Source organism: Bos indicus x Bos taurus, chromosome X (assembly GCF_003369695.1).
Source record: "Bos indicus x Bos taurus breed Angus x Brahman F1 hybrid chromosome X, Bos_hybrid_MaternalHap_v2.0, whole genome shotgun sequence".
NCBI lineage: Eukaryota > Metazoa > Chordata > Mammalia > Artiodactyla > Bovidae > Bos > Bos indicus x Bos taurus.
In genome coordinates, this window is record NC_040105.1 from 51179367 (window position 1) to 51194769 (window position 15403).

General features: G+C 37.3%; 1 protein-coding gene across 1 annotated transcript in view; it reads left to right on the forward strand.

Moving 5' to 3' along the window:
• The window catches only part of WNK3 (WNK lysine deficient protein kinase 3), a 183185-nt gene that overhangs the window by 19239 nt on the left and 148543 nt on the right, over positions 1-15403 (forward strand). Inside the window, 1 exon segment of the mRNA XM_027534682.1 lies at positions 1572-2226. Within this exon segment, the coding sequence (XP_027390483.1) occupies positions 1690-2226 (537 nt within the window). The 5' untranslated portion in view covers positions 1572-1689.

The following is a 15403-nucleotide window of genomic DNA, read 5'->3' on the forward strand; positions in this document are numbered from 1 at the left end:
ACAGAAAAGCAGAAAGAAAAAAAGTCCATAATTCCACCTTTCAGAATTAACATCATGTGTGTGTAACGAAAGTTTGTTGTATATATTTCTTTTTTCATTTAACCATATGACATATGGGAAATGTCTTTTCGTCTCACTACTACAGTGTTTTTAAAATGCTGTACCCTATCTCATTTTGAAATACTTAATTAAACCCCTATTATGCTTATATTTAGTTATAGTTTTGCCAAATTATAAGTGCTGTAATGAATGTCTTTACAGTTAAATCTTTGCACAGATTCTTGACTATTTTCTATGACAAGTTCCTATGAATGGAATTGCTGGTTCAAGAGGATACATATTTTAAGTCTTTCTTGCCATTTTTAAATAGTATGTGTTATTATTTGATAGTAGTTAAAATCTTCCTATTGAAATATGAAGGCAAGCTCAATAGACAAGTATAATATTTTCATTATTCAAAACTACTGTTGAATGTTCATGGTAGCATTATTCACAATAGTTAAAAGGTGGAAACAATCCACTGACTAGAAGAATGGATAAACAAAATGTGTTATATACATATAATGGACTATTATTATTCAGCCTTAAAAAAGAATGAAATTCTTTTTTATGAAATACATGCCATAATATATATATATATATATATATATATATCAATGAAACTTGAGAATATTATGCCAAGTGAAATATGCCAGACACAAAAGGACAAATATTGTATGAGTCCTTACATGAAGTACCTAGAATAAACAAATTCACAAGGACCTAAAATAGAATAGAGACTACCAGGGTCCGGGGTGATGAGGAATTATTGTTTTAATAGGTTTCAGTTTGGAAGGATGGAAAAGTTCTGGAAATGGATAGTAGTGATGACTGCACAGCATTGTCAGAGTATTTAATGCCACTGAATTGTACACTTAACAATGATTAAATTTTGCCACAATAAAAAAAATCTATGGATTAGTTCCAGAATTTTAGAAAAAACCACCTACTGAGAAATTATGTGCTATTTTTGCTTATTGTGTGTATTATGTGTGTGCATGTTTAGCCATGTCCGACTCTTTGTGACCCCATGACTGTAGCCTGCCAGGCTACTCTGTCCATGGAATTCTCCAGGCAAGAATGCTGGAGTGTTGCCGTTTCCCTTCTCCAGGAGGTCTTCCCGACCCAGGGATTGAACCATGGTCTCCTGCATTGCAGGCAAATTTCTTTGCCATCTGAGCCACCAGAGAAGCCTATTTTGTGTATTACCTTGTAGCTAAGCAAATTCAAGGTTTGGATACTTGCTTTAAATATGATAGATTCATAGAAGGGGCTGAGAACTTGGTTTATAAACAATGTTCATACAGTATGAAGACTTGTTGAGCTGTATGCCAAGTAGTCTGCTAGGCACAGAAGACTGCAATGGTAAACAAGATAAGACATAGTCCCTGGAGGCTGCTGGTTGCTAAGACTGGACAGAAAAAGAACAAACTTCTTATTAAGAAAAAAGGGATTAAACAGTCAGGTGACTTTTCTCCTTAATGATTTCCTTTGTGGGGTGATTTTAATATATCCTTTTCCCCCCCCTTCAGGTTGCTATGGAAACATATGACCATATAAAAGGAAGTCCATCCTGATAATTCTGATACCTGAGATGCAACTGAACTGAAGAGTGGGACAGGAAAAAGTTTAGTGCCAACCTTAATTACAATGGCTACTGATTCAGGGGAGCCAGCTAGCACAGAAGATTCTGAGAAACCTGATGGAGTTTCATTAGAAAACAGAGTTCCTCAGGTTGCAGCAACTTTGACAGTGGAAGCTAGACTAAAGGAGAAAAGCAATACCTTCTCTGCTTCTGGAGAAACTATAGAAAAGAAAAGATTCTTTCGAAAGAGTGTTGAGATGACAGAAGATGACAAAGTTGCTGAATCTTCCTCCAAAGATGAGAGAATAAAGACTGCAACAAATATTCCAAGAGTAGAAAAGCTTCCTACAAATGTGCTAAGAGGAGGACAAGAAGTTAAATATGAGCAGTGTTCAAAGGGAACATCAGAATCCTCAAAAGATTATTTCAAGGAGAAAAATGAAAAGGAGATGGAAGAAGAAGCAGAAATGAAGGCTGTAGCTACTTCTCCTAGTGGCAGGTTCCTGAAATTTGACATAGAACTGGGAAGAGGAGCATTTAAAACAGTATATAAAGGACTCGACACTGAAACATGGGTAGAGGTTGCTTGGTGTGAGCTGCAGGTGGGTATATAATCTTCTTGGTTTTAATAAATTCCAGTTTCAGCTGGCCTGGACTTCTGAGTGATCCAGGATTAAAATGTATCATGGATTAAAATAAAATGAAGGACTTGTCCCCACATCCCTGAAGTTATGCTCCTTTCTTAAATCCTTTTAGGAGCTCATGCCAAACTTTTTTTTCCCTACTGTTTGCCTCTCTGTTTTAAAGGTGGGAAAGTCTGTTCTGGCTTTCTTTGGGGAAATGATTCTAATTTATTAACCTTAGGAAATTCTCAAAACTCTTAATGTCTCATTTTGAAAGTTTTTAGTAAATGTATGCCTTATGAGTTGATATGTTAGGGATATATTCAGTATGATATTTTCCATTTCTCTGTCAATAGACTTTTGGGGGTTCATGTGCTGTTTTTCAGAACAGGAAATGCTTTCCTTGCTTCTTTGAAGGCTTCTAGTAGTATAAATTCCTCTCCATGCCTTTGAGTTTGCCTCAGAGAGGATCTTTGGATGAAATAATCGCCAGAATCTACTGGGATTAGTCAACTGGAATGTTGTTTAGGAAGGAGAAGTGAAAGCATCAGAAGAATAGTTGAATTATCTAGATATTTGGTTCCATAGTAAATGTCTATATAGTACTTTTAACTAATGTAGGAGTAAATAGAGACAGAACATCATAGAAAAGGTTATAATAGGAATAGTTTCAGACAGATGTAGATCAAACATAAGGAAAACCTTTGTGACCTCAGTCAGCTCATGGGAAATGATCAATGTTCACAAGAGACGCTTAAAATTAAGATTAAATAAATCTGGTTGCTAAATATAGGTTTTTGTTGTTCATATTCCAGTGGTTGCTGCGTGTGGTGTATAGGTATGTTACATGATTTCACCCATTCTGAATTTGCTGTAGTTTGCCGTTTAAATAGGTTGAAATTTAATCTTGGTCCTTTCATTTCTAGGAATCTTTTTGTTTCCAAAATTTACTGTGTTTAAGAGTCACTGTTTGCTTTGTATGCAGATTTAGGAGCCTACATCAGAGATTCAGATTCTGTAAGTCTGGGGTGGGATGCAAGACTACAGTTTTAACAAGATTTGAAGTGCTTTGAATATAGGAAGTCCCTTGATGACTGTTTGGAGTCAAGCCATTAGAGTAGTTCTTGAAAGATGTGTGCATGTGCTATGTGGGCTTTACTTGATTTTCTTCTCACCCCTTTTTACCCTTTAAGAATTTTATTATAAAGTCTGTGTCATAGTAGGAATATTAGATCCTTCAAGTAAACAAACATTAAGATCACCTGAAATTATAATTCTTTGAGGATGCTTTAACCATTTTAACATATATCTTTATGGACTCTTTCTTTTGAATAAATGTATATATGATTGTATGCACCCCCATGGAACCATACTATAAGGTTTGGACAAAACTTTGTTTTTAAACTTAATCATGAACATCTTTTCATTACTGGTAGTTGTACATTTACATCATTATCTTTGATAGATGCCTTTATAAGATATTTAATCAGTCCTCTATTGTTGGACTTCTAGACTTTCTCCAGTATTTTACTATTATAAACATGGTTGTGATAAACATTTTTGCATATATGTGTGTGTGTGTGTATAAAGTTATGTAAATTTTAATTTAATCTCTGCATTGTGATTTCAGTAACACTCATCTTTTTTGGGGGTAGAGACCTACAAAATGTAAAATACTTATTGTCTGGTCCTTTGTTGTTGTTATTGTTGTTTGCTTTTTTCTTCCAATTTTATTGGGATATAATTGACATACAACATTGTGTAAGTTTAAAGTATACAGCATAATGATTTAACTAAGATACATCATGAAATGAGTATAGCAGTAAGTTTAGTGAACATCATCTCAGATACAAAATTAAATAGAAAAATTTTTTTCCTTGTGATGAGAACTCCTAGGACTTACTCCCGTAACCATTTCTATAGATAACATAGAGTAGTGTTAATTATCTTTATCATGTTGTACATTATGTTTCTAGTACTTATTTATCTTATAAATGGAAGTTTGTATCTTTTGACTGGAGTAACACTCATCTTTTAGTGTTATTCTGTTTGTAAATGGGGGAGATAATTTCCATTCACTTGGTAGTAGGACACATAGTAAAGATGTGTCAAATATTTTGCAAGTTGTATACTCTAGCTATGCTAAAGAATGTTTCTGTAAAACTTGAAAATATTTCAGTAATAAGAACTGCATATGGGAATACCTTTTATTATTCACATGTGGAAAGACTGAAAGATCCTATGAGGTCTTACTACTCCAAGTGTACTCTCTGGACCAGAAGCATGGACATCACCTGGTAACTTAGAGCTGCAGGTCCCCAGGACTCACCCCAGACCTACTGAATCAGAATCTACCTCTTAGTAACATCTGCAGGTGATTTTTATGCACAGTAGAGCTTGAAAAGCCCTGAAATAAGGGATCAATTCCAAGAGCCAGCTGAATCACAGGAGGAATTCCCTTAATACACCAACATTAGCTTTATATAATATTATATCATATATACTGATTCATGGGAGAAGGAAATGGCAACCCACTCCAGTGTTCTTGCTTGGAGAATCCCAGGGACAGGGGAGCCTGGTGGGCTGCTGTCTGTGGGGTCACACAGAGTTGGACACGACTAAAGCGACTTAACAGCAGCAGCAGCAGCAGCAGCATACTGATTCATGGCATCCACTGCAGACTTTCGGCTCAGGAACTTACTTTTATTATTTATTTATGTTTTAAATGCAGTTTTATTATTATTACTTTTTGTTCGTGCTGTGCAGCTTGAGGGATCTTAGTTCCCTAACCAGGGACCAAACCTGTGGCCCCTGCTGTGGAAGCGTGGAGTCCTAACCACTGGACCACCAGGGAATTTCCCCCAGGAACTTAGTTTTAAAAGTTCTCTGGGTAATTGGATATATAGCCAGATTTGGGGATCTGTCATGGAGAGCAAATGTAAATTTTAATTTACAAAGATAAAGTATGTTTTTTGGGGAGCTGCACTGGGCCTTCATTGCTTAGTGCAGGCTTTCTCTAGTTGCAGCGAGCAGGGGCTACTGTTCGTTATGGTGTGTGGGCTTCTCATTGTGGTGGCTTCTCTTGTTGCCATGTTCTAGGCAACATCTTTTGCCATGTTTTAGGCATGCAGGCTTCAGTAGTTGTGGCACACAGGCTCAGTAGTTGCAGCTTGTAGGTACCAGAGCTTGGGCCCAGTATTTGTGGCGTAGGGACTTAGTTGCTCCACAGCATGTGGAATCTTCCTGCACCAGGGATCGAATCTGTACTCTCTGCATTGGCAGGCGAGTTCTTATCCACTTTACTACCAGGGAAGTCCTAAAGTGTAAAGTACATTTTAATTTACACAAAGAACAACAATTGAAGTTTTCTTTTCTGAATTGGGCTTCCCAGGTGGCACTAATGGTAAAGAATCCACTTGCCAATGCAGGAGACTTGGGTTCCATCCCTGGGTGGGGAAGATCCCCTGGAGAAGGAAATGGCAACTCACTCCAGTATTCTTGCCTGGAAAATTCTGTGGACAAAGGAGCCTGGCGGGCTGTAGTCCACGGGGTTGCAAAGAATTGAACATGACTGAGCGACTGAGCACATTCTGAAAGGAATGTCGAAATTAGTGGACCTAGTTGATATTATTTTTAGACATCATGTTATTTTTTGCGTATTTGAAATTAGGAAAAACTAACTTATTTAGAGGGCATCCCTGGTGGGTCAGTGGTAAAGAATCCACCTGCCAATGCAGGAGACGTGGATTCAATCCCTGGGTCAGGAAGATCCCAGGAGAAGGAAATGGCAACCCACTCCAGTATTCTTTCCTGGGAAATCCTATGGACAGAGGAGCCTGGTGGGCTATGGTTCATGGGGTTGAAAAAGTGCCAGACATGACTTAATGACTGAAAACAGCAACAATAAAGTTATTTGGAATCCCAGGAAGATAATAAGGACATCATCTTTTAATTACTTTCCTGTAAGTACTATGTAATTTGTAATGTACAATTTCTCATATTTTTTTCAGTAAAATCTTACTCTTTATTATGTAATTAAGCAATTTTGTTGAAAAATATCCCAGTGAACAGTTTAAATTATTCTATATTCTTTCCTTGGAGAAGGAAATGGCAGCCCACTCTAGTATTCTTGCCTGGAGAATCCCAGGGACAGAGGAGCCTGTTGGGTGCCGTCTATGGGGTCACACAGAGTCGGACACGACTGATGTGACTTAGCATAGGTGTGTATGTATAATATATAAAATTTGAGTGTCTATACTTTTGTTTTATTAACTTGATATGTATTTTCTATTTATTAACATCATTAAAATATGTAAGCTATATTTTTATTGCATACATACCACCTCTTAATCTTCTCCCCTGAAATATGAATTATTTTCCTTTTTAAAATTTTACTTTTTCATGTTTGATTTGAAATTCATAGCTCAGAAAAGACTTTTATACCTTTTTCTCTTGATGGTATTTCCCCCTATGGTAGATACTTGAGCCTTGTCCAGCAATTCTTAAAAACCTCATACCCATTTATTTAGAATACATTGACTTTAGGGCAGTGCAAGAATCAGGATATATAGATTGTACTGCTGATGTTTGACTTTGAGGATGTTAAAAACAGACAAACCCTTTGATGATGTGTGCAGATTTAGGATTTGGCCATAAATACCTGCATTTCAACAGTTTGTCGTATTTTATGGTTTCCGTAATTTGATTTATTTTTTTCTCTTCCATAATTTGATTTTTTAATGCATTAGTGGAAAGACTTTGATCTATTGTTCTTTGTAAACAATTTGTAGATTACTTGGTAATTACTTGATAAATTGGTAATTTACTGTGAGTGAGGGCTGTCAGTCATACGTTTTATTTAGAAGACTTTAGTTCATGATGCAGAGAAGGCAATGGCACCCCACTCCAGTACTCTTGCCTGGAAAATCGCATGGACGGAGGAGCCTGGTGGGCTGCAGTCCATGGGGTCACTGAGGGTCGGACACAACTGAGCAACTTCACTTTCACTTTTCACTTTCATGCACTGGAGAAGGAAATGGCAACCCACTCCAGTGTTCTTGCCTGGAGAATCCCAAGGACGGGGGAGGCTGGTGGGCTGCCGTCTATGGGATCACACAGAGTCGGACACAACTGAAGTGACTTAGCAGCAGTTCATGATATTGAAAGACCTGGTCAGATGTTACTGAAAGCCCTGTTTAGTAAGTTTTAGGAGGAGTGGGTCACACGGGTTTGTAATAGTTTTCTCCACTGTCAGCTTGAAAAATCAGTAGCACTTTGCTTTTACACATGGGAACACAACCAGCTTCTGCTTTACTTTCACTAGTATGCCATTTGTTTTCTTGATGGAACTGAGTTTTCATATAATGGGGCTATTTTCCAATCAGAGGAATCACATAGATATATGAATTTTGTTATTTGACTGTTTCTAAATATATTTGCTTATAATAAGCTTCACTGTGGGATCAATTCTGTGATTACGTGCTTTTCAAGGTAATTAAACAGGCCATCGTTAAGTAGATCTAACAACTAGACCTCTAACAAGTCAGCTATAGTCTCTGAACTGAACTTTTAAAAATGCTACTGAAAAGAAAGATTAGAAAAAAGACATAGTTGACTATAGCAGGTTGACATGTTGAGTGAGCATTCTAATACACTTTGATTATAGTAGTGAATATATTCCAAGCAATGCAGTAGAAGTAACAGTTTAAAGATCTATACTTCCATGCTTGAAGTATCTATCAAAATTTTGGAGAAACTTGTTTCTGTTTTATTTTCATTTATCAAAAACACTTTGGGGAGAAGTATATTTTTACGCAGCCCTACATTTAATTGTGAAATTAGAAAATAGTGTGAAAATACCTGAATTTCCAATAGAGGAAAAGATAATTTTAAAATATATGCTAGAATTTGTTTCTGAATAAATATTGTTGTCCAAAGTATTCATACTGGGATACTTTTGCTCTTAAAATACTTTTGTTATGACCCTTTTGGAAGTGTTTCTAGATTCTGTTAGAGCTATCAAGAAGATGCTTCATTACATATATGCATACCCTGAATAGTGTTATTTGATTTTAATTTCCCACTGTTTTCTTTGGGCTCAGCCCTCAAAGTGGAATACTGTCATAGGCAAAGAATAATTACATCAAATGGAGGAAGAATACAAATTACTTAAATATAGTTAATGCTCTGATTTCCCTGGCAGTACAGTAGTTAAGACTTGGCCTTCTAGTGCCAGGGGTACAGATTCAATCCTTGGTCAGGGAGCTAAGATCCCACATGCTTCATGGCCAAAAAACCAAAACATGAAACAGAAGCAGTATTGTAACAAATTTAATAAAGACTTGAAAAAAAAGCTATAAACCAAAGGCAGATGTTTTCATGAAATGACAGAGGTTGTGAGAGTAGCAGGAGACAGACTTGGTCTGAGAAATATAATTAATTTTCCCAGTTCAATTAGTTAGTTTTGAGGTAACTATCTGCTTGTTAGATAACAAATTGATACATATAGTTGTACACTCCAAAGATGTCCATGTCCTAATCCCTAGAACCTATAAATATATTGGTGGTGGTGGTTTAGTTACTAAGTTGTTTCTGACTCTTTTGTGACCCCATGGAATGTAACTTGCCAGGCTCCTCTGTCCATGGGATTTCCCAAGCAAATTTCCTGATGCTGATAGACCTTGGTATGTGTTACCAAGGGAAGCAAAGGAATCTCATTTTTCAGAAGTATTAAAAACATGATAGATTCTTATCTCCCCAACAACAGCATTTAATGGATTCTAGTCTAAGAAGAGAACTGTTCTAGAGAGTCTTGGGATTATTCAAAAGCAGTAGAAGGCATTCTCTAACTTTGAAGAACTTTGAATAAGAGGAGAGAATATGCAACTGTAATATTTTCCAAAAATACTGAACTAAAGTAAAGCTGGCAAACTAAGTTGGAGAGTAGACAGTTATGGCAATGAAGTAGCCATATAAAAAGAGACACAGAATGATGGAGAGGAGAGGCCTTTCAGTGTTGTGGAAGGTAGGGAGAAGATCTAAATCTACATGAGAGCACTAAATGCCATAAAAATAATCTGATGTATTCCATTTCCTCCTCTATAGAAACAAGAATTTTACGTTTTCCACATTGTAAGTTTACTTGTACTGGAGTGGATTGCCATTTCCTTCTCCAGGGAATCTTCCTGACCCAGGGATCGAATCTGTCTCCTGCATTGGCAGGCAGATTCTTTACCACTGAGCTACCTGGCTGCTGCTGCTGCTGCTAAGTCACTTCAGTCGTGTCCGACTCTGTGTGAACCCATAGACGGCAGCCCACCAGGCTCCCCTGTTCCTGGGATTCTCAGGGCAAGAACACTGGAATGGGTTGTCATTTCCTTCTCCAATGCATGGAAGTGAAAAGTGAAACTGCAGTCGCTCAGTTGTGTCCAACTCTTGAGCTACCTGGGAATCCCTATAAATGTTACCTAATGGATTTTGCAGGTACAATTAAATTTAAGATCTTCTGATAGGTAGATTATCCTGGAATATCTGGGTGGACCCAGTATAATCACAAGGGTGCTTTTGAGAAGAAGGATGCTCATTAGTCAGAAGGAGATCTGACACTGGAAGCTGAGGTTGGAGTGATGGGAATGTGGGCAATCTCTAAAAGTTGGAAGAGGCAAGCAGTTTCTTCCTAGAGCATACAGAAGAAACACAGCCTTGACAACACCTTGATTTTAATTGAGTGAGACTCATTTGGACTTTTGATCTCCACAACTGGAAGATAATAAATTTGTGTTGTTTTAAGCCACTAAATTTGTAGTAATTTGTTATAGCAGCAACAGGAAATGAATACAGAGAAAACAGCTGTCATTCATTCATTGTTCATTCATTCATTCAACAAGTAAATGCTCAGTACCTACAATGTATCAGAGTTATGCTAAGTGCTAGGGACATAATGGGGAGAAAAAGCAGATTCAGGCTCCATTTTCATAAAAGCTTATATAGTTGAGGGAATTTATAATCAGTAAGAAGAAGGCTTGGAGATTGAAATTAGTGAAAAGATGAAAGAGCTGTTAAATATAGATTTGTTTGAAAGAAGTGATAGGGTTGGAAATAGCAAGAAACAGGGATCCTATTTACCAATTAGTTTTTCCTTTACTAATTAGTTTTCTTTTTTATTTTGAGATAATTTGCTATTAACAGAATAGTTACAAAGATAGTATAGAAATTCCTGTATGTCCTTCACTCAGTTTCTTCTTATGCTAATATTTCAACCAGAGAACAGTTACCAAAACTGTAGGAAATTATTATTAGTTCAATACTGTTAACTAAAATATAAACTTGTTTGAATTTCTCCAGTTTTCCTTCTGGTGTTCTTTTTTCCAGATCAGGATTCCACATGGCATGTAGTTGTTACGTCCCTTTATTTTATTTTTTTTTAATTTTATTTTATTTTTAAACTTTACATAATTGTATTAGTTTTGCCAAACATCAAATGAATCCACCACAGGTATACATGTGTTCCCATCCTGAACCCTCCTCCCTCCTCCCTCCCCATACCATCCCTCTGGGTCGTCCCAGTGCACTAGCCCCAAGCATCCAGTATCGTGCATGGAACCTGGACTGGCAACTCGTTTCTTACATGATATTTTACATGTTACAATGTCATTCTCCCAAATCTTCCCACCCTCTCCCTCTCCCACAGAGTCCATAAGACTGTTCTATACATCAGTGTCTCTTTTGCTGTCTCGTACACCGGGTTATTGTTACCATCTTTCTAAATTCCATATATATGCGTTAGAATACTGTATTTATGTTTTTCCTTCTGGCTTACTTCACTCTGTATAATAGGCTCCAGTTTCATCCACCTCATTAGAACTGATTCAAATGTATTCTTTTAATGGCTGAGTAATACTCCATTGTGTATATGTACCACAGCTTTCTTATCCATTCATCTGCTGATGGACATCTAGGTTGCTTCCATGTCTTGGCTATTATAAACAGTGCTGCGATGAACATTGGGGTACACGTGTCTCTTTCCCTTCTGGTTTCCTCAGTGTGTATGCCCAGCAGTGGGGTTGCTGGATCATAAGGCAGTTCTATTTACAGTTTTTTAAGGAATCTCCACACTGTTCTCCATAGTGGCTGTACTAGTTTGCATTCCCACCAACAGTGTAAGAGGGTTCCCTTTTCTCCACACCCTCTCCAGCATTTATTATTTGTAGACTTTTGGATCGCAGCCATTCTGACTGGTGTGAAATGGTACCTCATAGTGGTTTTGATTTGCATTTCTCTGATAATGAGTGATGTTGAGCATCTTTTCATGTGTTTGTTAGCCATCTGTATGTCTTTTTTGGAGAAATGTCTATTTAGTTCTTTGGCCCATTTTTTGATTGGGTCGTTTATTTTTCTGGAGTTGAGCTGTAGGAGTTGCTTGTATATTTTTGAGATTAGTTGTTTGTCGGTTGCTTCATTTGCTATTATTTTCTCCCATTCTGAAGGCTGTCTTTTCACCTTGCTAATAGTTTCCTTTGATGGGCAGAAGCTTTTAAGGTTAATTAGGTCCCATTTGTTTATTTTTGCTTTTATTTCCAATATTCTGGGAGGTGGGTCATAGAGGATCCTGCTGTGATGTATGTTGGAGAGTGTTTTGCCTATGTTCTCCTCTAGGAGTTTTATAGTTTCTGGTCTTACGTTTAGATCTTTAATCCATTTTGAGTTTATTTTTGTGTATGGTGTTAGAAAGTGGTCCAGTTTCATTCTTTTACAAGTGGTTGACCAGTTTTCCCAGCACCACTTGTTAAAGAGATTGTCTTTAATCCATTGTATATTCTTGCCTCCTTTGTCAAAGATAAGGTGTCCATATGTGCGTGGATTTATCTCTGGGCTTTCTATTTTATTCCATTGATCAATATTTCTGTCTTTGTGCCAGTACCATACTGTCTTGATAACTGTGGCTTTGTAGTAGAGCCTGAAGTCAGGTAGGTTGATTCCTCCAGTTCCATTCTTCTTTCTCAAGATCGCTTTGGCTATTCGAGGTTTTTTGTATTTCCATACAAATTGTGAAATTATTTGTTCTAGCTCTGTGAAGAATACTGTTGGTAGCTTGATAGGGATTGCGTTGAATCTATAAATTGCTTTGGGTATTATACTCATTTTCACTATATTGATTCTTCCAATCCATGAACATGGTATATTTCTCCATCTATTAGTGTCCTCTTTGATTTCTTTCACCAGTGTTTTATAGTTTTCTATATATAGGTCTTTAGTTTCTTTAGGTAGATATATTCCTAAGTATTTTATTCTTTCTGTTGCAATGGTGAATGGAATTGTTTCCTTAATTTCTCTTTCTGTTTTCTCATTATTAGTGTATAGGAATGCAAGGGATTTCTGTGTGTTGATTTTATATCCTGCAACTTTACTGTAGTCATTGATTATTTCTAGTAATTTTCTGGTGGACTCTTTAGGGTTTTCTATGTAGAGGATCATGTCATCTGCAAATAGTGAGAGTTTTGCTTCTTCTTTTCCAATTTGGATTCCTTTTATTTCTTTTTCTGCTCTGATTGCTGTGGCCAAAACTTCCAAAACTATGTTGAATAGTAATGGTGAAAGTGGGCACCCTTGTCTTGTTCCTGACTTTAGAGGAAATGCTTTCAATTTTTCACCATTGAGGATAATGTTTGCAGTGGGTTTGTCATATATAGCTTTTATTATGTTGAGGTATGTTCCTTCTATTCCTGCTTTCTGGAGTGTTTTTATCATAAATGGATGTTGAATTTTGTCAAAGGCTTTCTCTGCATCTATTGAGATAATCATATGGTTTTTATTTTTCAATTTGTTAATGTGGTGTATTACATTGATTGATTTGCGGATATTGAAGAATCCTTGCATCCCTGGGATAAAGCCCACTTGATCATGGTGTATGATCTTTTTAATGTGTTGTTGGATTCTGATTGCTAGAATTTTGTTAAGGATTTTTGCATCTATGTTCATCAGTGATATTGGCCTGTAGTTTTCTTTTTTTGTGGGATCTTTGTCAGGTTTTGGTATTAGGGTGATGGTGGCCTCATAGAATGAGTTTGGAAGTTTACCTTCCTCTGCAATTTTCTGGAAGAGTTTGAGCAGGATAGGTGTTAGCTCTTCTCTAAATTTTTGGTAGAATTCAGCTGTGAAGCCGTCTGGACCTGGGCTTTTGTTTGCTGGAAGATTTTTGATTACAGTTTCAATTTCCATGCTTGTGATGGGTCTGTTAAGATTTTCTATTTCTTCCTGGTCCAGTACCAAACCAGCTCTCCAACAAATACTAAAGGATATTCTCTAGACAGGAAACACAAAAACGGTGTATAAACTCGAACCCAAAACAATAAAGTAAATGGCAACGGGAACATACTTATCAGTAATTACCTTAAACGTAAATGGGTTGAATGCCCCAACCAAAAGACAAAGACTGGCTGAATGGATACAAAAACAAGACCCCTACATATGTTGTTACGTCCCTTTAATCTCTTCTCAGTTCAGTTCAGTTGCTCAGTCATGTCTAACTCTTTGCAACCCCATAGACTGCAGCACGCCAGGCCTCCCTGTCCATCACCAACTCCTGGAGTTTACTCAAACTCATGTCTATTGAGTCGGTGATGCCATCTAACCATCTCATCCTCTGTCGTCCCCTTCTCCTGCCCTCAATCTTTCCCAGCATCAGGGTCTTTTCAAATGAGTCAGCTCTTCGCATCAGTCCTTCCAATGAACACTGAGGACTGATTTCCTTTAGGATGGATTGGTTGGATCTCCTTGAAGTCCAAGGGACTCTCAAGAGTTTTCTCCAACAGCACCATTCAAAAGCTTCAATTCTTTGGCGCTCAGCTTTCTTTATAGTCCAACTCTCACATCCATACATGACTACTGGAAAAGCCATAGCCTTGACTAGGCAGACGTTTGTTGACAAAGTAATGTCTCTGCTTTTTAATATGCTGTCTAGGTTGGTCATAACTTTCCTTCCAAGGTGTAAGCATCTTTTAATTTCATGGCTGCAGTCACCATCTGCAGTGATTTTGGAGCCCAGAAAAATAAAGTATGCCACTGTTTCCACTGTTTCTCCATCTATTTCCCATGAAGTGATGGGACTGGATGCCATGATCTTAGTTTTCTGAATGTTGAGCTTTAAGCCAACTTTTCCACTCTCCTCTTTCACTTTCACCAAGAGGCTTTTTAATTCCTCTTCACTTTGTACCATAAGGGTGGTGTCATCTGCATATCTGAGGTTATTGATCTTTCTCCTGGCAATCTTGATTCCAGCTTGTGCTTCTTCCAACCCAGCATTTCTCATGATGTACTCTGCATATACGTTAAATAAGCAGGGTGACAATATACAGCCTTGACTTCCTCCTTTTCCTACTTGGAACCAGTCTTTTGTTCCATGTCCAGTTCTAACTGTTGCTTCCTGACCTGCATATAGGTTTCTCAAGAGGCAGGTCAGGTGGTCTGGTATTCCCATCTCTTTCAGAATTTTCCACAGTGTATTGTGATCCACACAGTGAAAGGCTTTGGCATAGTCAATAAAGCAGAAATAGATGTTTAGTCTCTTCTAATCTGTGGCAATTCTTCCATCTTGGCATGTTTTTCATGATTTTGAACTTTTTTTTGTTTTTTTTCATGATCTTAAACTTTTAATGAGTATTGCTCAGTTAGTTTGTAGAAAGTGAAATTGTTAGTCACTCAGTTGGGTCCAACTCTTTGCAATCCCACTATAACCTGCCAGGCTCCTCTGTCCATGGAATTCTCCAGGCAAGAATACTAGAGTGGGTAGCCATTCCCTTCTCCAGGGGATCTTCCCAACCCAGGGATTGAACCTGTGTCTCCTGCATTGCAGGCAGATTCTTCACCATCTGAGCCATCAGGGAAGAGTATTCCTTAATTTGGGTTTGTCTTATGTTTTATATGATTAGCTTTAGGCTTATGAGTTTTGGCAAGAATACCATAGAAATGATGCTCCATTCTCAGTGCATCATAGCAGGGTATATATGATGTATGGATTACTGGTTATGATAACCTTCATCATTTGGTTAGGGTGATGTCTGATAGGTATTCTCTATTATAAATTAATATTTTCCCTTTGTACATATTAATAAATAAAGATCTTAGGAGTAGATACTTTGAGCCTATGCAAATATCTGTT